This window comes from Bubalus kerabau, chromosome 2 (assembly GCF_029407905.1).
Source record: "Bubalus kerabau isolate K-KA32 ecotype Philippines breed swamp buffalo chromosome 2, PCC_UOA_SB_1v2, whole genome shotgun sequence".
In the NCBI taxonomy this organism is placed as follows: Eukaryota; Metazoa; Chordata; class Mammalia; order Artiodactyla; family Bovidae; genus Bubalus; species Bubalus kerabau.
Window position 1 is genome coordinate 81,705,049 of NC_073625.1, and position 23,313 is coordinate 81,728,361.

Here is a 23,313-nt window from a genome sequence, read left to right on the forward strand (position 1 = left end):
TCCTACAGCTAGATCCTGGAGAAGGAAATGGCAACCCACTCCAGTGTTCTTGCCTGGAGAATCCCAGGTATGGTGGATCCTGGTGGGCTGCCGTCTATGGGGTTGCACAGAGCCGGACACGACTGAAGCAATTTAGCAGCAGCAGCAGCACAGCTAGATCCTCAAGGCAGGGATTCTCTCTGCTGACATCAGTTTAGAAATAAGCATTATTTATTACACTATATAAATGATACTAATAATGTTGCTGATGATATCGTCCCATTAAAGGTTGCACTCACTGCTGTGTAAGCCTACTCCTGCTGAGAAATGGCCCACAGGTTACGTCAAGTATAAATACTACAGTGTGCCAACCAAGAAGAATAAAAGTAGCACAACTTCAAAATAATTATGGCAAAAAGCCATTTCCTATTGTCACTCAGTGTTTTAAAGGTTTTTATAATACAATAAAAACATACCCTAGTGATGTGTTGTTTCACAATATATATCCTCTTTCACAATTGAAAAACTTATTAGATATACAGTCTATCATCTTAATTGGTAAGAAAGCATGACTGAGTCCTGAGCAGAATGAATTCCCTCAGGGGCACTTAGAAGATCTGTTCAGCTTAGTGGCATTTTCATGCTGGGTAGATACAAGGATCTCTCCGTTTCGATCCACTGATCTCTGAAAGTCCAGAAATGCTTTTCTATCTTCATGTACAGTATTTCTCCCCATGCTATTTGAATATATAGTGAAGGAATACAGTTACCAAGTAACTTTTTAAGTGTATGCATCAGTGGGATGATATTTTCAAAACATAAAAGCAGAGAAATATTAGCCCAATTACAAGTGAAGAAAAAATAGAAGGAGGAAAAAGAGAAAAGCAATTCAAAGTTATCTGTTACGTCTGGATAAAAGAAGGTTATATCTCTAACATTTTGCTTGTGGAATTTTGGTCTTGAAACAGGAAGTAAGGATCTTAGATTTTGTGGCTCTAAATTTTGGGGAGTGAAGCATACTGAAAATCGAAACCTCTTTAGGCTATAGAGACAACTTACAATGGTCCATGTTTTCTCCTCAATGGTGCAAATTTTGCTTTACTATGCAATGGAATATTCTCACACATGGCTTATATAATGATGATCTCAATCTCTGCCTTTTCTCTCTTTTTTTTTTCTTTCCATGAAAAATGGGTAGAGAATATTAGACTAGTAGAAAAGTCAAGGAGGAAAAAAGTACATAATTTGTCTAGAATAAACTGTGTAATGAAAACTGGATTACTAATATTTCTTGAGAAATAAAAATAGAAAAGGTAATAAAGTTTAGTCTAACCTTTTTTCCCTCCTTGTGTTTAGTCCTGTTTCACTTGCTCATAGGGTGCAGCATGGCACTTTAGACCAGAGTGCCCTCTGTTAAACAGCTGTGCTGACACCTCAGCTCAGACCTTTTACAGAAGCGCTGCAAGCAACACTCAATTCAAGATGGTGGCAGCGGGCCATGTGCAGAGACTAGTCTGCCGGCCCAGTGGTTTGGAGCGAGAACAGCACAGTCCCGCGAGAACTCCAGCCCCTCCCCGCTGATGAGATCCCTCTAAAGCAGCCTGGTCCAAGCTGGCAGGAGATGTGTCCTGCAGATGCTCTAGAGCAGGAGATCACAATTGTCCATTCTCTAATTAGAGACTAAAGCTTTCCTTTGCTTAAAAACAAAAACAAAAACAAAAAACTGGGTTACTAAAATGTACTCCTATCCTTGAACTTCATAGTTGATTTCCTACACTTTCTACTTTGATCGTATAACTTTCTTTCCTTTTCTGGATTGTATGATAAAATTATTTGCTGGGTTGATTTGTCCATATTCTCTTTGAATCTTTACAACCAGCTCTGTATTCCAGGTGTTATTAATATATCTAGTTTGTTTTCCTTGCTGTAAAAACTTAAATTAGTAATGAGTTATTTTTCCAACAAGTCAATCCTAAAGGAAATCAGTACTGAATATTCAATGGAAGGATTGCTGTTGAAGCTGAAACTCCAATATTTTGGTCACCTGATGCGAAGAACTGACTCATACTACAAAGCCACAGTTATCAAGACAGTATGGTACTGGCACAAAGACAGAAATATAGATCAATGGAACAAAATAGAAAGCCCAGAGATAAATCCACGCACATATGGACACCTTATCTTTGACAAAGGAGGCAAGAATATACAATGGATTAAAGACAATCTCTTTAACAAGTGGTGCTGGGAAATCTGGTCAACCACTTGTAAAAGAATGAAACTAGAACACTTTCTAACACCATACACAAAAATAAACTCAAAATGGATTAAAGATCTAAACGTATGACCAGAAACTATAAAACCCCTAGAGGAGAACATAGGCAAAACACTCTCTGACATACATCACAGCAGGATCCTCTATGACCCACCTCCCAGAATATTGGAAATAAAAGCAAAAATAAACAAATGGGACCTAATTAACCTTAAAAGCTCCTGCACATCAAAGGAAACTATTAGCAAGGTGAAAAGACAGCCTTCAGAATGGGAGAAGATAATAGCAAATGAAGCAACTGACAAACAACTAATCTCGAGAATATACAAGCAACTCCTACAGCTCAACTCCAGAAAAATAAATGACCCAATCAAAAAATGGGCCAAAGAACTAAATAGACATTTCTCCAAAGAAGACATACAGATGGCTAACAAACACATGAAAAGATGCTCAACATCACTCATGATCAGAGAAATACAAATCAAAACCACTATGAGGTACCATTTCACACCAGTCAGAATGGCTGCGATCCAAAAGTCTACAAGTAATAAATGCTGGAGAGGGTGTGGAGAAAAGGGAACCCTCTTACACTGTTGGTGGGAATGCAAACTAGTACAGCCATTATGGAGAACAGTTAGAGATTCCTTAAAAAACTGGAAATAGACCTGCCTTATGATCCAGCAATCCCACTGCTGGGCATACACACTGAGGAAACCAGAAGGGAAAGAGACACAAGTACCCCAATGTTCATCGCAGCACTGTTTATAATAGCCAGGACATGGAAGCAACCTAGATGTCCATCAGCAGATGAATGGATAAGAAAGCTGTGGTACATATACACAATGGAGTATTATTCAGCCATTAAAAAGAATACATTTGAATCAGTTCTAATGAGGTGGATGAAACTGGAGCCTATTATACAGAGTGAAGTAAGCCAGAAAGAAAAACACCAATACAGTATACTAACACATATATATGGAATTTAGAAAGATGGCAACAATAACCCTGTGTACGAGACAGCAAAAGAGACACTGATGTATAGAACAGTCTTATGGACTCTGTGGGAGAGGGAGAGGGTGGGAAGATTTGGGAGAATGGCATTGAAACATGTAAAATATCATGTATGAAATGAGTTGCCAGTCCAGGTTCGATGCATGATACTGGATGCTTGGGGCTGGTGCACTGGGACGACCCAGAGGGATGGAATGGGGAGGGAGGAGGGAGGAGGGTTCAGGATGGGCAACACATGTATACCTGTGGCGGATTCATTTTGATATTTGGCAAAACTAATACAATTATGTAAAGTTTAAAAATAAAATAAAATTAAAAAAAAAAAGAATAGATCCTGAGTTACAGTGCCCGTGTTAATAAATATTAATAGAAAGAAAAAAGAAAACATACACTAAGGTCTTTGATAGTAAAGGGACATTATGCACGCAAGGGACATCATTGCCAAATGGTTCAGAAAAAATATGTATTATATATTGAGAGAGATTAATAATACATATATGATAAAATGTTAATATTTGGGGAATCTTGGTGAAAGGTATAAGGGAGTTCTTTATACTACTGTTGCAATTTTTCTGTAAAGTTGAAATTATGTCGAAATAAAAAATTACAAAAAGAAAAAAAAAATGAAAAGACTCTGATGCAGGGAAAGATTGAAGGCAGGAGGAGAAGGGGATGACTAAGGATGAGGTGGTTGGATGGCATCACCAACTCAATGGACATGAGTTTGAATAGACTCTGGGAGCTGGTGATGGACAGGGAATCCTGGAGTGCTGCGGTTCATGGGGTCGCAAAGAGTCGGACACGACTGAGGGACTGGACTGAACTGAACTGAATATGTAGTAGTACAGACAGAAAAATGAGATTTGGGATGTACAATCTAGTGGGGAAAAAAGGGAGAAGCAAACATGACTGAAATACCTAGTAATAAGTTCTCTAGTAGTGAAATGCACAGGATACTATGGGAGCACATAGCAGATGCAGAGTACCTTTCAGAAGCATGGAGGCATGGAGGGAACTGAGGAAAAATATCCTAGCAGAGCAGCTGAGGTATGGCCTGATATGTGCTCATTGGCTATTCTTTGAATTAATGAATGAGTTAATAGACAAAAGGTAACCTGGATGCTGCACTACTATTTTATGTCAAATGCCTTATTTCCTAAAGTTTTGGACCATAAAGAAATTTGGAGGTCAGGAAGAAAGACTGCCTTTTCAATATTCAGTTCAGTTCAGATCAGTCGCTCAATCGTGTGCAACTCTTTGTGACCCTATGGACTGCAGCACACAAGGCCACCCTGTCCATCACCAATTCTCGGAGCTTACTCAATTTCATGTTCATTGAGTCAGTGATGCCATTCAACCATCTCATCCTCTGTCATCCCCTTCTCCTCCTGCCCCCAGTCCTTCCCAGCATCAGGGTCTTTTCCAATGAGTCAGTTCTTCGCATCATGTGGCCAAAGTATTGGAATTTCAGCTTCAGCATCACTCCTTACAATGAACATCCAGGACTGATCTCCTTTAGGATGGACTGGTTGGATCTCCTTGCAGTCCAAGGGACTCTCAAGAGTCTTCTTGAACACCACAGTTAAAAACCATCAGCTCTTCAGTGCTCAGCTTTCTTTATAGTCCAACTCTCACACCCATACATGACTACTGGAAAAACCATAGCCTTGACTAGATGGACCTTTGTTGGCAAAGTAATGTCTCTGTTTTTGAATATGCTGTCTAGGTTGGTCATAGCTTTTCTTCCAAGGAGTAAGCGTCTTTTAATTTCATGGCAGCAATAACCATCTGCAGTGATTTTGGAGCCCCAGAGAATAAAGTCAGCCATCGTTTCCACTGTTTCCCCATCTATTTGCCATGAAGTGATGGGACCAGATGCCATACCTCTTCCTTCGAAGAAAAGCCAAGACCAACCTAGACAGCATATTAAAAAGCAGAGATATTATTTTGCCAACAAAAGTCCATCTAGTCAAGGCTATGGTTTTTCCAGTAGTCGTGTATGGATTTGATATTTGGACTATAAAGAAAGCTGAGCACCGAAGAACTGATGCTTTTGAACTGTGGTTGGAGAAGACTCTTGAGAGTCCCTTGGACTGCAAGGAGATCCAACCGGTCCATCCTAAAGGAGATCAGTCCTGAATATTCATTGGAAGGACTGATGCTGAAGCTGAAACTTCAATACTTTGGCCACTTGATGCAAAGAACTGACTCATTTGAAAAGACCCTGATGCTGGAAAAGATTGAAGGAGGGAGGAAAAGGGGGCGATAGAGGATGAGATGGTTGGATGGCATCACCAACTCAATGGACATGCGTTTGAGGACTCCGGGAGTTGGTGATGGACGGGGAGGCCTGTGTGCTTCAGTCCATGGGGTTCCAAAGAGTTGGACACAACTGAGCAACTGAACTGAACTATTTTACCAAGATCTTTCATGTTCATGTTCGTGCTCAGTCGTCTCTGACTCTTTGCAATCCCAAGGACATAGCCCATCAGGCTCCTCTGCACATGGAATTTCCCAGACAAGAGAACTTCCGATACTGGAGTGGGTTGCCATTTCCTTCTCCAGGGGATCTTCCCCACCCAGGGATTGAACTCTCTTCTCCTGCTTTGGTAGACAGCTTCTTTACCAATGAGCTATCAGGGAAGCTCTTTCCAAGATCATATATGAACAATTAATTATGGCATAAGTCTCTGATTAAAAGGCCATAATAAGACCTACCAATTTTTTAAGCCTACCATGTGTCAAGCACTATATAAATGATCTCAACAAAGCTGAAAATTAATACTGTTTTACAAATGAAAAAAGAAGCAGAGAAAAGAAGTGATATGCTGAAGATTACAACATAGAGTTCAGAACTGAACTCATCTCTGTGGTACAAAACCTGTACATTTTTTACTATACCAATTTTGTTACATGAAAGTATACATTTGTTACATGTTACATGAAAATATCAACATTAGCTATGCTTTTTCTGGCCCTATTTAAGGTGTGAAAACCTGGTATCTCTTTAAGTTAGAAAAAATCTAAATATGAGGACTAGTTTAGGCAGATAATAACCATGGAGAGCCTATACAAGGCCCAACTACTTATAAATTTGTGGGGAAAAGGTAATTTTGCCTTACATAAATCACATATAATTTTAATTTCTCCCTGATAAACAGGAGTTTATGGACTTTCTTAGAGTAAAACAAACTCACAAATATGAATTGATAAGAAATCTTACTTATTGATGGGCTTAGGTGGTAGCTCAGAGGGAAATCTTATTATTTGATGCCTAAGACTCATTCCTCAATTTATTCCATTTTATCTTTAGTTTTCCTTTTGGAAAACAAAAATCTTCATTGTAATTTAAACAATAGCAAAACTTTGAAATTCATCTCTATATGGAGAAAATTTTTCCTTATTGTTTTTTCCTTATTTATACATTTTTTTACTGAAAACTGTTAAGCCTAGTGATATGTTTATAGAATAAAAATAAAGGGGAAGATTCAAGTAATTATCCTCAGCACATCAATTTCCTCTACATAGAAGTGAGGGGCAGAGGAGAGAAGTTGGTTTTCTATAATGAGTTAACACAATTGACTTCATGTATCAATTAAAAGCACTGTATAATGGCTTATCTTTCCTCTCTTTGCCTGTAGCTATAATGAGAAAAGGGAGAAAATAAGTTAATTTTACTAGTAAATACTCATGCTTTGCTAATTTTGAATTGGGCAAAATTCAACTGTTTGAGCACATGGTAGAAATCATGTTTATTTTAGTCCTGAGACCCTGAGATATTTTTCTAGCACATGGTAGGCAGAGAACTCTATTTATGCATTTAGATCATGTTTTTATTTATGCCTTAGTATTTTTAAAAATACCAGCTCAAACTGTAAGCCAATTCATAATGCCTTCTGCATAACTGTGTGGGAGTTAAACCACAAATATTATCTATATTTGTGTTGGGCCGCCCCACCCGTTGGCTGTCTTCATAGCCCCGGTCTACTAGGACTGACACTTTCGGGTAGCAGTGGCGCCACGTCCATTTGGCACAGTGTCTACATGGGACCTTCCATCTGTCATCTTTCTTTGGCACGAAATTAGTGAATAAAGTCGTGTAAAAATGTGTGGCTAGTCACTGGGGATGCCTGCATTACGATAACGGAGACTGCTCATCTGGTCGTGTGACCCATGGTTTCTGAATTATCTCCTCACCATGCAGGTTTTTGGCTGGTCTGATAAACATGTGCCAAATTCCCCATACTCAACAGCAGCACGCAGAGGAGCAGAGTACATGGGGCGGTGTATCTTAGTGGAGAGCTGTCACCTCGATCTTCTAGCTGGTTGGCAAATTCTCACTGAGCTATTTGAATAGCCCTTTAGTTTGGGTTTTATGGGACCTACTTTCTTGGAGTTAAAGAACTGTACTCCATGGTTGTATGCACACTACTGTTCAGTCCCAGAGATACTGATCACCCAATTTTGTTGCAGAACACTTTCATAGACGTCTACAGATTTGTGACCTGGAGAAAGAGATATTTCCAGAGGAGTTACCAGCCAATCATAGATACTTACAATACATACTTACAATATGTCTAGAATCTTTAAAAGGAGACAGAGGGAGTGAGAGAGAGAGAAAAAAATTATTGGTGGTGACAATAAAAAATGAAACTGGCTAAAAGTTTGAAAGAACTTTGAGAATGTCAAGTTACTTAGGTTTCATAATCAGGCAAGTTCAAATGCAGCAGGCAGATTGCTAATAGGTGTGGAAAATTAACTAGGATTCATATAGATGGTAAAGTTAAAGGATCATTGAATCATCCAGAAATATTCAACGGGTATCTGTAATATGGATACTATGGAAGATTGTACACGAGATGGGGAAACAAAGTGACATAAGACACTGTGTTTACTCAGGATCTTACAATCTACCATCAGAAGTACACACTACTAGAAAAACAAATAGTAATTCACACCAATAAATTATAATACTAAGTAAGAGATTCTGACAGTAAATGCAACATAAGGTCAGAAACATGGGGTTAGGTAGCCAGGAAGAAATGAGTGAATGAGGTGAAATTTAAAATAGTCTTTAACAGGTAATCTAGTCTCAGTTATGTGGAATGCACACCTCAAACATTGTTTTCTATCCAACATGTATATTAATTAAACATAAATAACATTTGTGTCAGGAATAGTGGGAAAAAGTGAGAATTAAAGTAAAAAAGTTGTGAATCATAGAGTCATAAACTTGGAAGGGATGAAAATACGACCCAGCTTAAATGTAGCATTCACAGCCATAGATGTCACAGCAAGGGTGTCTCTACAAAAGCACTCTACAGTGACAAGTGGTGCACTCTTAGGTACATTATGCCTGGATTGTGTAGAACTATTCATGCCAAGCTTGAAAATTATGAATTACTCTTTAGGAGACAAATAATCACTGAAAATCACTGAAAATATTTGAGCAAGGGAGGTATGTATTAAAATATATTTTCAGATGGTATGTATTAAAATCCATCAATCAAAATACCAGTTTTCTGATCCAGTTAGAAGATCTAAGCAGGTGATGTGAATTACGTGACGTGCAGTAAGCAGCAGAAATGGTGAAGTGATGGGTCCACTGTTAAAAGAAGTTGAAGAAAATGCTAGTTTTGTGGGAAACAAACACTGATTTCAGGTTTGGCATGCTCATTTTGAGTTAACAGTGGAGCAGAACAGAAATTTAGCCTGAAGGCAAATATACAAGATTGATACTTTGCAGGGTGTCTACGGGTCGAGAGAGAACACTGGGCTTGATCACTAAGCATAGGGTGAGGTTTCCATCCTATATCACAATGGAAGTTAAGACTGTAAGTGTAAACAGAAGTCATAATTATCATGAAATTGAAAATATTCTACATTTTTCTGTTTATAAAACTGACAGGTTCAGATTTTAATCAGTTTTTCTTCCCACATATTCAAAAATATTTCAGGTCTGTTTTCTGTCCATCAACCAGTGCAGCAAAAATGCAGCCCTAAGATGGAACAGAGTCCTTCTGCTGGTCTACTATTTACTGACAAGCTTCATATACTCACAGCATCGCTGTTGCTTTGTTAAGTGGAGAGCAGTAACAGAAGTATTTGCATATATATGTTTCTTTCTTGCAAAATGAAGTGACGTTAAATTCTACTTTTCCCTCCTACCTCCTGCATTCCAAACACCAAAACAAAAAGGCAGAAACCAAAAACCAACAAAAAAGCCACATGAATTGTAGGGTTTCCTTTGATATCTAATTTCTGCATCCAGATAAATGCCAAAAAAACTTGATGTGATAGCTGGCTAAAGATAAACATAAAGCAAATAAGTGGAGAGATCAATAAACAATATGGTCAAATCCATTCCACGAAATACTTTTACTGCACCATATTGAGTTAATACAAATGCCTTTGGTACAAAAGCAAAATTATTTCTGAAACAATAGAAAATCTGTTCTTAAGTATAAAAAAAAGCACTGCACATGAGTTCAGTGAAGAAAAGAACCAGATGTTACACATACTTTAAAAAAACACAATCCCTATGCAGTTACCCATGAAATATTCAACACATACATAAGTTTAGGGTTTACTGCCTTGATTTCTTTCTTCCCTCTCACCTTCATGCTAATCTTCCACATGTCAGCATTTCTTTGAAAATAGGGTGTGTTACTCAAGTAAGAATAGAGAGCCAATTGAGGATTTGATTTCAGTTAACATTTTTGTAGAGTGCCCAGGGATGCCCTTATCCATAAAAGGAAGAGGGTGCAGTCACTCCATGTCAAGAATGCAGGCGTGTAGGCATCATGGGACCATTTGCTTTCTGTAGAACCAGAGTAGATAGACCTCTGGAAATAAACTTAATAACTAAGCATCGCCAGTGCAAGAAAAGGGGTTATTTAAATAGTCCAGATTCCTATACTGCAGATGAAAAAGTAGACATAAGATTATCGACTCAATTCCCACCACTAAAAGTGACATGAAAGTGAAAGTGAAGTCGCTCAGTCGTGTCCGACTCTTTGCAACCCCATGGACTGTAGGCCACCAGGCTCCTCTGCCCATGGGATTCTCCAGGCAAGAATACTGGAGTGGGGTGCCATTTCCTTCTCCAGGGGATCTTCCTGACCCAGGGATTGAACCCAGGTCTCCCTCATTGCAGGCAGACGCTTTAAACTCTGAGCCACCAGGGAAGCCCTGGTGACATATGTTGTCTCAGTTACAAAATCAAACCCTTGAGTCTGAGTCTGATATTCCAATTGAAATCAAGGCTATATATGAAAGGGGTTTTTTTTATTTTTCAAGGTAGCACTGAATAACAAGTAGGCACTACACCAGCCATATGTTTACCCATCTTTTTGTTGTATTTTCAGCTGACATAAAAGCCCTAGGAATTTCCTGCATTTAGGGCAGGAAATCCTATATTTTTGTTAGCTCAGATTTTAAATTTGTTCTTAGGCTTTTGACATGGATTTTATTTTTTATTGTGTTTACACTATTATATCTGGTATATTCTGAAGCCCAGAGCCATTCTGCAGAGTACATAGTCATAGAATTACAAAATATAATGATTTTCATGCAACACCTAGGTTTGAGGTTTGAAGCTTTAGAAATGAGATATACGAGTAAGATAGACAAGCATGAAGACGGGTAATCTAGTTAGATGACATTTGGATGTCCATTTAGGCAGGAAGACACTGACCTTGAGCATGTCAGTCCTTAAAAATGAAAACCCAAATTGTCAACTGAGTTCTGAGGCAATTCCAGCTCCCACGTATGGAGCAGATCAGAACAAAACAAGAGTGAGCACCTCTGGGCATTAAGGAATTAGCAATGAGAGCATCAATTAAGATCGAAACCAAATCAAAAGCTGAAGCCAGAGACAAGAACAGTTAGGACCTTGAGTATAGATATTCTGGTGCCAGAAACATCTTCAGAGCAGGAACTTGAAAACCAGGTGAGGTCCAAGTTTTCAGCCCCGTGAATCATGGACTCAGGTCAGATTTGTCACAAATATAACTAGTGGCACAGGGAAGAGCCTGGGAAGAAATAATATCATAATCTTAGTCTGGTACAAAGAAAACAGAAAATACCACCACCACTGATCAAATTCCATCTGTACATCTGGCACAGTGTCAGATGCTTTGCATATATTTTTTTTTTCTAATCCTCACAATCACTCTTTAAGGTAGTATTGTTAATTCCATCCATATTAATAAAGGTCTTAAAGACAGAAAAAGGGCTAACAAACTCTAAAGTCCAGGTAGGTCTAGGAGTTAAAGCAGGGCAGATTGTATGGATGGGGATTTCAAGGAGAGGAAGAAAGCACGGGGAGATAATGGGCAGATGGTCTTTTAGCTGATATCTGGGAACATCATCTGTAGTTACCTGCCATATGTAGTAGTCATGAGGATTTGAATATCTATTCAAAATTATAAGGTGAAAGCCTATTATGTGCCCGAAAATACCTAGGCATTGGGAATAGTCATGAGTTAGATAGTATACATTCTCACTGAGTCCATATGCTAGTAGTTGAAGCCTGAATGGATGTTCTAAATCAGTCATGGAAATCCCACGTCCAATATCCAAGCTAAACTTGTGGGACATGAGAAGTCAGCTGAGGACATTTGGAGATTTTCTTTCCAAAAAATGTACAACCCTTGCCTTTTGTCATGCAAACACAAATGAATTATCTCAGTGTGAAGCTGACACTGAGAATTGCAGAATGATAGAGGAAACACACTGAAAGACATTGCTGAATATCCGATCATACTGTTCTATGGCCTGCTCTGTGTATGGATTTGGTGTTAGTCCCTCAGTTGTGTCCAACTCTTTGTGACTCTATGGACTGTAGCCCGTCAGGCTCCTCTGTCCATGGAATTCTCTAGGCAAGAATACTGGAGTGAGCAAGCCATTCCCTTCTCCAGATGTATGGACTTTGGTTACATGAAATAATTTCCTAACTCGGTGTGTAAGCTGCTGTAAACTGACATGTTCTGTAATTTGTGGCTAAAACTTGCCAACCTGATACACAGATCAAGAGCTGAATCAAGATAACTGTTCCATAGGCTAATTTTAGCAAATAAATTAAGCCTCTGAATGGACAAAACCAAAAAGTATTATATAGCTTGGGGTGAGGGAGGTAAAGAGAGAGACAAAATCCAAGTTGTAATAGGTAGAGGAGTAATGTTGAGAGGATAGATAGAAAATGACTAGCATAGAAAGAAAATGACGAACGAAAAAGCAAAGCATGAAATGTGGACATCTTTCTCTAAAAACAAACCAAAAATATAAGGAAAAGAACCATAATCAAGTACTGAAAAGACAAATCACCAGTTGCTTCCAGAAAGATTTTCTGGCATAAAATATGCTTTTCCCAGTATTCCAAGAGGACATTTAGTACTCATCATTCCTATCTGTCTCATTGAATTTTAAAGATACAGGTTGTGCAGTATCCTGCCAGAGTCAAAAATAACACTGACCTTGATCATTTTCATCACAATGAACTCACTGTCTTCTGTGGACAGCCCTTTCAATGTCTGATATTTCTACACTGGTCCCAGTTTCACTCTCTGGAGGTATTATCACAAAGGTAGAGTCAGTGTAGAGCAGGAGAAAACAAATTTGGTTTAGAAGAATCTTAGATTTAAACCTGATATATTTAAAATGGATATTTTAGTGCAAGAAGCTATTACTATTGTTTAGTTCTGTTGATTGGCAATTTTTAAAAAATATTTAACTGAATTCTCAAGCTTAAGGGGAAATGGCTTTCTTTAAATAGTAAAAACAAATATTACAAGGAATATGTGCATTTAAAATTTTTAAATATCCTTTATAAGGATTAAACTTGAAAAAAAAAAGACCTCCAAAATGTTGGTAAACACTAGCATCAGCTATGGTAGCAATTAAATATTACTTATATTTTGCAAACTTTAAATACTGTTATTTTACAAAGAGCACAGTTTTGCATAGAAATAATATAAAATTAAAACAATAGCTCATTGTTAAACTTCCATTCTAAGGATACCACACATAATTGAGCTACATTAACTCTCAGGAAATAGGACCCAGTGGTGACATCCTGATTACCATTCTCAATTAACACTGCTACGTTTTGTAATGCCTATGTTTAATGTCAAAGCATTAAGAGGCTTCCAGGATAAGAAATCTATTAGTGTTTCAAAAATGTGTTCCAAACCAGAGAGACTAGAAACAGAATGAAACCATATGTCATTTGCACTAAGGTGATAATTTCAGCAATATGAATTAATCAAGTTTCTCAAGGGAAGACTATAATTTAAAAAGTAGTAAAGAAATTCAGTGTTGAATACTAGGCTGAATCAGCTTGTTTAGGATGCAAAACAACAAATCTGAGAAGATTTGAAAAGTATTACACGTGGGAGAGAGAACATTTCCATATTTCTAACTGCCACACATGTCTATTCAAATCAAACAATGACCTTTCCCGGTGTTCTTGTTTATTAATCATGACCCTCACAGGGCCAGGCAAAAAGTGTGCTCTCAATAAATGGTTTTTGAAAAGAACAGCTTAAAGAAAAAAAAAGGGGGGAGGGACTTTCAAAATTTAGGCTTATAATGGAAAGAAGACTGAAGCAATGGGTTTTAGTCCCAACTTTGCCGTTATGTATTTTTAGAATCATGAGCAAATTACTTAATATACAATTATTTCATCTCTAAATTTACATACAAGATTACTAGGTCTCTAAAAATTCCTCCCAACTTTTAATTCTGTCGCTAAGGCTGTGGCTTAGCTTTGAAAAATCAGACCAATATAATATCCCAGAAGTTGAGACAAAGGAAAAGAAATATGGAAAATGGCCAAAAATTAGTAACGGTAGATGATTTGAAAGATTGTGTTTGTTTTTAAGATTGGAACCATCTGAATAAAATTAGATGAATATAATCCCTTAGGGTCTGAATATATTTAAATAGAAACAACTAATCTAAAACACAAAGAATACAACCTTGAAGAAAAGATAAAGCAAAATTTCTAAAAGAAGATATAAATATTTAGAAGATGTTCATTCATACACTCAATCAACAAATATAATACATGTGTTCACCATGCCAGGTTCCCTGGTAAGGACAGACGGTATAGGGACAAAGGAGAATAGCTTTGCTCTTTAGCAAGTACTAGTCTGGCAATGAGTTCACAATATGATCTAGAAATGTAATTCTAAGGGTTAAAAAAATGTCATAAAAAAGTAATTCAGATAATAATACTATAGACCTCAGAATGAAATTCATGTATTTTTAAACATAGTAATACAAAATTATTATTTTCATCTTGGATTTATTGGGTAACAGATTAATTGACTTAAAGAGTAATTTAAAATGATGGCAAATTAAATAAGAAAATAGGCTAAAAATAGAATGTTCTTTTGCATTTGAGCTAGGCAAATGCATAAGCATTCTGAAACATCTTTAATCAGGATGCTTTATCAATGTATACTAAAGCTCATTATTCTCCTTCTCAAGCAAGGAATTTCTGAAGATTGGGATTATTGGGTAAAGAGAGTAAACTTAAAAACACACACACACACACACAAAGCTAAATTGCTTTGCCAAATATTTCTTTTAATTTTAAGCATATTGGTTAAAAGTTCCAACTCATTCTTAGTAGCAAAGAGCATTTTAATTATTTTACATCTTTGCTGTACTTCTAAAAATGTATTATTTGTATTCAGGTTTCATGTTTCTTTTATTATTGATGAGGTTCAACATGTTTCCATGTTTACTAATTCATTTTCTGCTACGCAAAGTGCTTGTCATGGCTTTTCATCACTTATTAGGGGCTTGTTAGTCTATATTCTTTTAAGTTTTATGTGCTTTTAAAATCAAATACATTATATCTTCATCATATTTCCTGTGTTATTCCTCTATTTAGAAATTACCTCTTTGATGTTGACTTGTCTATAATTTGATTTTTATATATTTAAAGTTTAATTTATTGGGTTGGCCAAAAAGTCTGTTCTGGCTTCTAAAACTATATTTTACATTAAAATATAGTTTTAAAAGCATGTATTACATCTTGTTACTTAACACCATTTATAAGATATTACATTTTTAATTATAAAGTCAATTATTTTAAAAAATAATGCAATTTAATGATAGGATATCAAGTACTGGCCTTGCAATATAAGCAATACATAAGTTATTTACCAATAAAATGTGTAGTTCAAATATTAGAGTCAAAAAATAGCCGAAACAGGATGCACAAGCAAAAGGATTGGGGCTAACAATAGAGTTTTTAGTAAGATATAGAAGAATACAGGGGCTTCCTTGGTGGCTCAGTGGTAAAAATCCACCTTCCAATGAGGAGACACATGTTCAGTCCCTTATTTGGAAAGATCCCTTAAACGAGGAAACCCCAAGCCACTCCAGTATTCTAGCTTGGAGAATCCCACAGACAGAGGACCCTTGCAGGCTACAGTCCATGGGGTTACAAAAGAGTCGGACACAACTTAGCAAGTAAATAACAACATCAACAGCAACAAGGATACAAGTAATAATAACAGTAAAGGCCTATTGAGTTCCTTCCTGTGCCAGACACTGTGCTAAGTAATTTCCGAAAAATATTTAATTCTCACAACAACCTTTAGAGAAGAGAGTTGACCTTTCTCTGGAAAAAAGATTGAGAATTTGGGAATTAAGTTCTTTCCACAGGTTACAAAGTCCCTCCTCATCTGTACTCCATACTTAAAGGGAACTCCCAGATTAAACCATTCACCTCCACTCTTGATGTACTTTAGAGGAACCTTCTACCAAGAGAGAAACTCAGAAGAGAAATGCAGCTCAGAGAAGGGAAATGTTCATGAAGGAAAGATATTTTATGATAACCTTCAAGTGCCAGATGCTTTGGTTCTGAGGACAAGAAAGCTTAAAGGTGCTAAAAGGAGATTGCTAACAGTCACAGTGCAAAGTTAGGATAGTGGTGTTCTGGGAGCATGGAGAAAGAACACCCAAAGTCCTCTTAGGAGATGACAGAGAGAAGAGAGAAGGGCATAAGAGACAAGGGAATGAATCTTGAAAACTGAGCTGTTGATAAGTTCATGAAGTTCATAGGTGGTGACACGTATTCCAGGAGGGGTGATAAGCAGAACAGAGGCACTGACCTTTGAAAGGATGTGTGAGGTAATTGAAAAAGCAAATGATTTGGTAGACTGCAGATAGGATAAGTTATGGAGCTGGAAAAGTAATCAGGGATCAGATTAGAAGAGCCATCTTACATGAACAAAATAATTTTTGAAAAATTTTAGGCAAGGGAATGACATAAATAGGCAGGACTTTTAGGAAGGGCTCCTGGGAACTCTGTGGAGGATGAGTATGGGAAAGGATGAGAATGTGGCAAGGATCACAGTCAGAAGCAACACATCAAAAGCTGAGGATTTAGATTTCTGCTAAACAGGAGAAGAGAAGGTGGAGAGAGGACAAAACTGGGAGATACTTAAAGATATTTAGAAGGTTCTGACAGGACTTGGTGGCATGCTGGATGTGGATACCTAGAATGAAGGAGGGATTAAAGATAACAGCTTTGTCATGGGAATTGGGAGTCTTAAGGCGTGTTTTTCTTTCAAAAGGGTTTGAGGCCACTGCATAATCTCAGCATAAAAATGAGAAAACTGCACAGTCTTCAGAATAAATAACATATTCATGGAATTTTCATTCTTATGCCTGTTTGTTCAGGTTATAAAAATAAAACAAGCTTTCATGAAAATATTTTAAAAATATAATTGCCTTGATATGTGAGAGTATTTCCTTTCATACTACTTTCCTAAGCATATGGAGAAGGGCAGTGAGTGAGTGTGCATATTTATGACTGTATGTGGTGGAGATCCAGGTTTTATACCACGCATAGCCAAAAAGAACCATCTCTAATGTGTTTTCCATAGGGGTACCTTTGGAATATTTTGTTTCCAGATGTGACCCAAGTCTAACAAACATTTGTTGAGTGAACAAATACTTTTTAGTTTAATTTTTAATATGTTACATAGATATTTACAATAACTAACATTTATTTACTGAGCACAGCCCCGCCCATCACAACAAGACCCAGTTTCCCCTCAGTCAGTCTCTCCCATCAGGAAGCTTCCATAAGCCTCTTATCCTTATCCATCAGTGGGCACACAGAATGAATATCACAATCAAAGAAAACTAACCAATCTGATCACATGGACCACAACCTTGTCTAACTCAAGGAAACTATGAGCCATGCTGTGTAGGGCCACCCAAGATGGGCAGGTCATGGGGTAGAGTTCTGACAAAACATGGTCCACTAGAGAACGGAATGGCAAACCATGTCAGTATTCTTGCCTTGAGAACCCCATGAACAGGATGAAAAGGCAAAAAGATAGGACACTGAAAGGTGAACTCCCCAGGTCAGTAGGTGCCCCATATGCTATTAGAGAAAAGCGGAGAAATAACTCCAGAAAGAATGAAGAGATGGAGCCAAAAAAAACAGCACCCAGTTATGGATGTGACTGGTGATAGAAGTAAAGTCCGATGTTGTAATGAGCAATATTGACCTGGAATGTTAGGTCCATGAATCAAGGCAAATTGGAAGTGATCAAACAGGAGATGGCAAGAGTGAACATTGGCATTTTAGGAATCAGCGAACAAAAATGTATTGGAATGGGTGAATTTAATTCCGATGGCCATTATATCTACTACTGTGGCCAAGAATCCCTTAGAAGAAATAGAGTAGCCATCATAGTAAACAAAAGAATCTGAAATGCAGTACTTGGATGCAATCTCAAAAACAACAGAATGATCTCTGTTCGTTTCCAAGGCAAACCATTCAATATCACAGTAATCCAAGTCTATGCCCCGACCTGTAATGCTTAAAAAGCTGAAGTTGAACGGTTCTATGAAGACCTACAAGACCTTCTAGAACTAAAACCCAAAAAAGATGTCCTTTTCATTTTAGGGGACTGGAATGCACAAGTAGGGAGTCAGAAATACCTGGAGTAACAGGTAAATTTGGCCTTGGATTACAGAATGAAGCAGGGAAAAGGCTAATAGAGTTTTGCCAAGAGAACACACTGGTCATAGCAAACCTCTTCCAACAACGGAAGAGAAGACTGTACAAATGGACATTACCAGATGAATGCTGAATACTGAATACTGAATAGTGAATACTGAAATCAGATTGATTATATTCTTTGCAGCCAGATGGAAAAGCTCTATACAGTCAGCAAAAACAAGACCGGGAGCTGACTGTGGCTCAGATCATGAACTCCTTATTGCCAAATTCAGACTTAAGTTGAAGAAAGTAGTGGAAATGACTAGATCATTCAAATATGACCTAAATCAAATCCCTTATGATTATACAGTGGAACTGACAAATAGATTCAAGGGATTAGATCTGATAGACAGAGTGCCTGAAGAACTATGGATGGAGGTTCGTGACATTGTACAGGAGGCAGGGATCAAGACCACCCCCCAAAAAAAGAAATGAAAAAAGGCAAAATGGTTGTCTGAGGAGGCCTTACTAATAGCTGAGAAAAGAAGAGAAGTGAAAGGTAAAGGAGAAAAGGAAAGATATACCCATTTGAATGCAGAGTTTCAAAGAACAGCAAGGAGAGATAAGAAAGTCTTCCTCAGTGGTCACTGCAAAGAAATAGAGGAAAACAATAGAATGGGAAAGACTAGAGAGCTCTTCAAGAAAATCAGAGATATCAAGGGAATATTTCATGCAAAGATGGGCTCAATAAAGGACAGAAATGGTATGGACCTAACAGAAGCAGAAGATATTAAAAAGAGGTGGCAAGAATACACAGAGGAACTGTACAAAAAAGATCTCCACAATTCAGATAATCACGATGGCATGATCACTCACATACAGCCAGACATCTTGGAATGCAAAGTCAAGTGGACCTTAGGAAGCATCACTATGACCAGAGCTAGCGGAGGTAATGGAATTCCAATTGAGCTATTTCAAATCCTGAAAGATGATGCTATGAAAGTGCTGCACTCAATATGCCAGCAAATTTGGAAAACTCAGCAGTGGCCTCAGGACTGGAAAAGGTCAGTTTCATTCCAATCCCAAAGAAAGGCAATGACAAAGAATGCTCAAACTACCGCACAATTGCACTCATCTCACATGCTAGCAAAGTAATGCTCAAAATTCTCCCAGACAGCCTTCAACAGTACGTGAACCATGAACTTCCGGATGTTCAGGCTGGATTTAGAAAAGGCAGAGGAACCAGAGATCAAATTGCCAACATCTGTTGGATCATTGAAAAAGCAGGAGGGTTCCAGAAAAACATCCACTTCTGCTTCATTGACTACACTAAAGCCATTAGTGTGGATCACAACTGTGTGGATCACAACAAACTGTGGAAAATTCTTAAAGAGATGGGAATTCCAGACCACCTGACCTGCCTCTTGAGAAATCTGTATGCAGGTCAAGGAGCAACATTTAGAACTGGACATGGAACAACAGACTGGTTCCAAATCGGGAAAGGAGTACTTCAAAGCTGAATATTGTCACCCTGCTTAATTAAGTTATATGCAGAGTACATCATAAGAAATTCTGGGCTGGATGAAGCACAAGCTGGAATCAAGATTGCCATGAAAAATATAAATAACCTCAAATATGCAGATGACACCCCACTTATAACAGAAAGCGAAGAAGAACCTAGAAAGCCTCTTGATGAAAGTGAAAGAGGAGAGTGAAAAAGTTGGCTTAAAATTCAACATTCAGTAAACTAAGATCATGGCATCTAGTCCCATCACTTCATGGTAAATAGATGGGAAACAATGGAAACAGTGGCAGACTTTATTTTGGGGGGCTCCAAAATCACTGCAGATGGTGACTGCAGCCATGAAATTAAAAGACGCTTGCTCTTTGGAAGAAAAGCTATGACCAACCTAGATAGCATATTAAAAAGCAGAGACATTACTTTGGCCACAAACGTCCATCTAGTAAAAGCTATGGTTTTCCCAATAATCATGTATGGAAATGAGAGTTGGAATATAAAGAAAGCTAAGTGCTGAAGAATTGATGCTTTTGAACTGGTGTTGCAGAAGACTTTTGAGATCACTTGGGGTGCAAGGAGATCTAACCAGTCAATCCTAAAGGAAATCAGTCCTGAATATTCATTGGAAGGACTGATGCTGAAGCTGAAACTCCAATACTTTGGCCACTTGATGCGAAGAACTGACTCATTTGAAAAGCCCCTGATGCTGGGAACGATTGAAGGCGGGAGGAGAAGGGCATGACAGAGGATGAGATGGTTGGATGGCATCACCGACTCAATGGACATGAGTTTGAGTAAGCTCCAGGAGTTGGTGATGGACAGGGAAGCCTGGTGTGCTGCAGTCATGAGGTTGCAAAAGTCGGACACAGCTGAGTGATTGAACTGAACTGAGCTGAATTGATCCAAGCTTCATGTTAAAGGCTACATGTAACATCTTGTGTAATACAACAACCCTGTTTGATGGAGACCAGTATAGTGCTCCAATGGTTAATATAGTGTCTGTGTTTTAAACAGATTAAGTTTTTTGTAAAATACCACATAATCAGATCAGATCAGATCAGTCTCTCAGTCGTGTCCGACTCTTTGCGACCCCATGAATCACAGCACACCAGGCCTCCCTGTCCATCACCAACTCCCAGAGTTCACTGAGACTCACGTCCATTGAGTCAGTGATGCCATCCAGCCATCTCATCCTCTGTCGTCCCCTTCTCCTCCTGCCCCCAATCCCTCCCAGCATCAGAGTCTTTTCCAATGAGCCAACTCTTCGCATGAGGTGGCCAAAGTACTGGAGTTTCAGCTTTAGCATCATTCCTTCCAAAGGAATCCCAGGGCTGATCTCCTTCAGAATGGACTGGTTGGATCTCCTTGCAGTCCAAGAGACTCTCACGAGTCTTCTCCAACACCACAATTCAAAAGCATCAATTCTTCGGCACTCAGCCTTCTTCACAGTCCAACTCTCACATCAATACATGACCACAGGAAAAACCATAGCCTTGACTAGACAAACCTTTGTTGGCAAAGTAATGTCTCTGCTTTTGAATATGCTATCAGGTTGGTCATAACTTTCCTTCCAAGGAGTAAGCGTCTTTTAATTTCATGGCTGCAGTCACCATCTGTAGTGATTTTGGAGCCCAGAAAAATAAAGTCTGACACTGTTTCCACTGTTTCCCCATCTATTTCCCATGAAGTGGTGGCACCGGTTGCCATGATCTTCATTTTCTGAAAGTTGAGCTTTAAGCCAACTTTTTCACTCTCCACTTTCACTTTCATCAAGAGGCTTTTGAGTTCCTCTTCACTTTCTGCCATAAGGGTGGTACCACATAATAGCCAAAGTTGAACCTATGGCAGTACTTGTTTCCAAGCATTCTGCCCCCTTGTTAGGCAGATAAACCACAGTCATTTTATTAAGGTTTATTATTTTAACACTACTATTGTTTGCAAATCATTTCTTAAATTCTCGAATGTTTGATTCCCTGGATTTAGTATCGTTTATTAAATATTTCTGATTTTAAGTCCAATATTTACTACTTTAATAGCATGAAGTTTATCATTGTAATTAATATCTAGTCTGCTTTTTGATGATCCCTTGAGATTTTATTGCTATCACTGTAAGTACTACACCAAGGAAACTATGATTTTTAAGTAGTCCACACTCAGAAAGATTGTTGATATGCTTGTTACAACAATATAAGCAGCCCTCAATCTGTTTAGTTGCCAGATCCTTTTATTGAAGACCCCAGAAAGCTTTTGTTTATATGAGTCAGAGCTATTTGCTGTATTAGAAATTAAAACTAGAAAAAGATGTAAACCACTAAGCACAGTTTTCACTAGTTATCAGAGTGATGACTCATCACTCACTAAGTAACCTGCAGAAAACTCTCCAGTACTCTGTGAGATAATGAGAGTGAAAGAGCAAGTGATATCATGCTGTTAAGAAGATGCTTTGACCATGTGGTTTCTGTGACAAGTTCTGGAGGAGTCCCAGGGATCTATGGATCACTCTTTGAGAACCATGGCACTATATCATACTTAATATTTTAATTTACCATTTAAAAAAAATCTTTTCATTTTGATGGACAAAGAACAATATATCATCCTTGTTTTAACTTGCATTTCTTTGGATCATTATTATTTGTGTCTCTCTTTTTATGATTATCCTTCCTCTTCTAGATTTTTCCTTGTTTTTCACTTCTTACTTTCATTCTGAACCAGAATTGTCCAATTCAAAGTCTTTTCCCATCTTCCCTTGAAATGTAGACAATAACACAGCTTAGTTTTTCATTTTCATTCTAGCATGCTGAAGAAAATTTATGTTATTTGTGGTTGACTTCTCTAGCAGACCTTAAGCTCATAAACCCTAAGAATAAATCCTCCTCACTATGTACATGCCACAGCTGATCTGTGTGGGCCCTACAGAACCTTCCAGAAAAAAAGACCTCTGTGTTGAAACACTGATTATCTGTTTAACTTCTCTCTGAATGTTTGTCATAAATAATCTCCCTTGAAGTTGCCTAAAGGTAACCTTGTCACTCTTTCCTCCTCATCCTGTTTTCATAGGTACAAGTCAGGAGAAAAGTCATCTTCTTAAACATCTTCTCAGTCATGTCCGACTCTTTGGACCTAGTGGACTGTGGCCCGGCAGTCTTCTCTGTCCATGGAATTCTCCAGGCAAGAATGCTGGAGTGGGTTGCCATTCCCTTCTCCAGTGGATCTTCCTGACCCAGGGATTGAACCCTATCTTCTGCATTGCAAGCAGATTCTTTACTATCTGAGCCACCAGGGAAACCCAGAGAAAAGTAATAGGAAAAGAAACAGAAAAGAACGCATACCTTCACCGACTGCTACTGTGCCACCAGATTTATTTCTTACTGCTTCACCCATATGGGTCTTCAAATATTTGTTGCCAGAATACTGATATTCTATATCACCAAAAACTTTTGCTATTTAATTTCATTTTCTTGACTTTAAAAAATAATTCGTTTCTAGATGATGCCTACACTTACATTTCTAACCATCATCTGTCCACATTTTTCACTTTAACATATAAAATTTGGATTC

At 38.0% G+C, this 23,313-nt stretch overlaps 1 protein-coding gene across 2 annotated transcripts in view; it reads left to right on the forward strand.

The window, feature by feature from the left end:
* Positions 1-7,532: 7,532 nt before the first annotated feature.
* The window catches only part of CHMP2B (charged multivesicular body protein 2B), an 86,964-nt gene continuing 71,183 nt past the window's right edge, over positions 7,533-23,313 (forward strand). The window contains exon 1 of one of the 2 annotated variants that reach the window (XM_055567839.1): positions 7,533-7,541. Coding sequence is in view for 1 of the 2 variants with exons in the window: in XM_055567836.1 (XP_055423811.1) it covers positions 7,536-7,540 (5 nt within the window). In the remaining variant the exon portion in view is untranslated. The remainder of the gene's footprint in view (positions 7,542-23,313) is intronic. The other variant, XM_055567836.1, reaches the window with a different exon arrangement.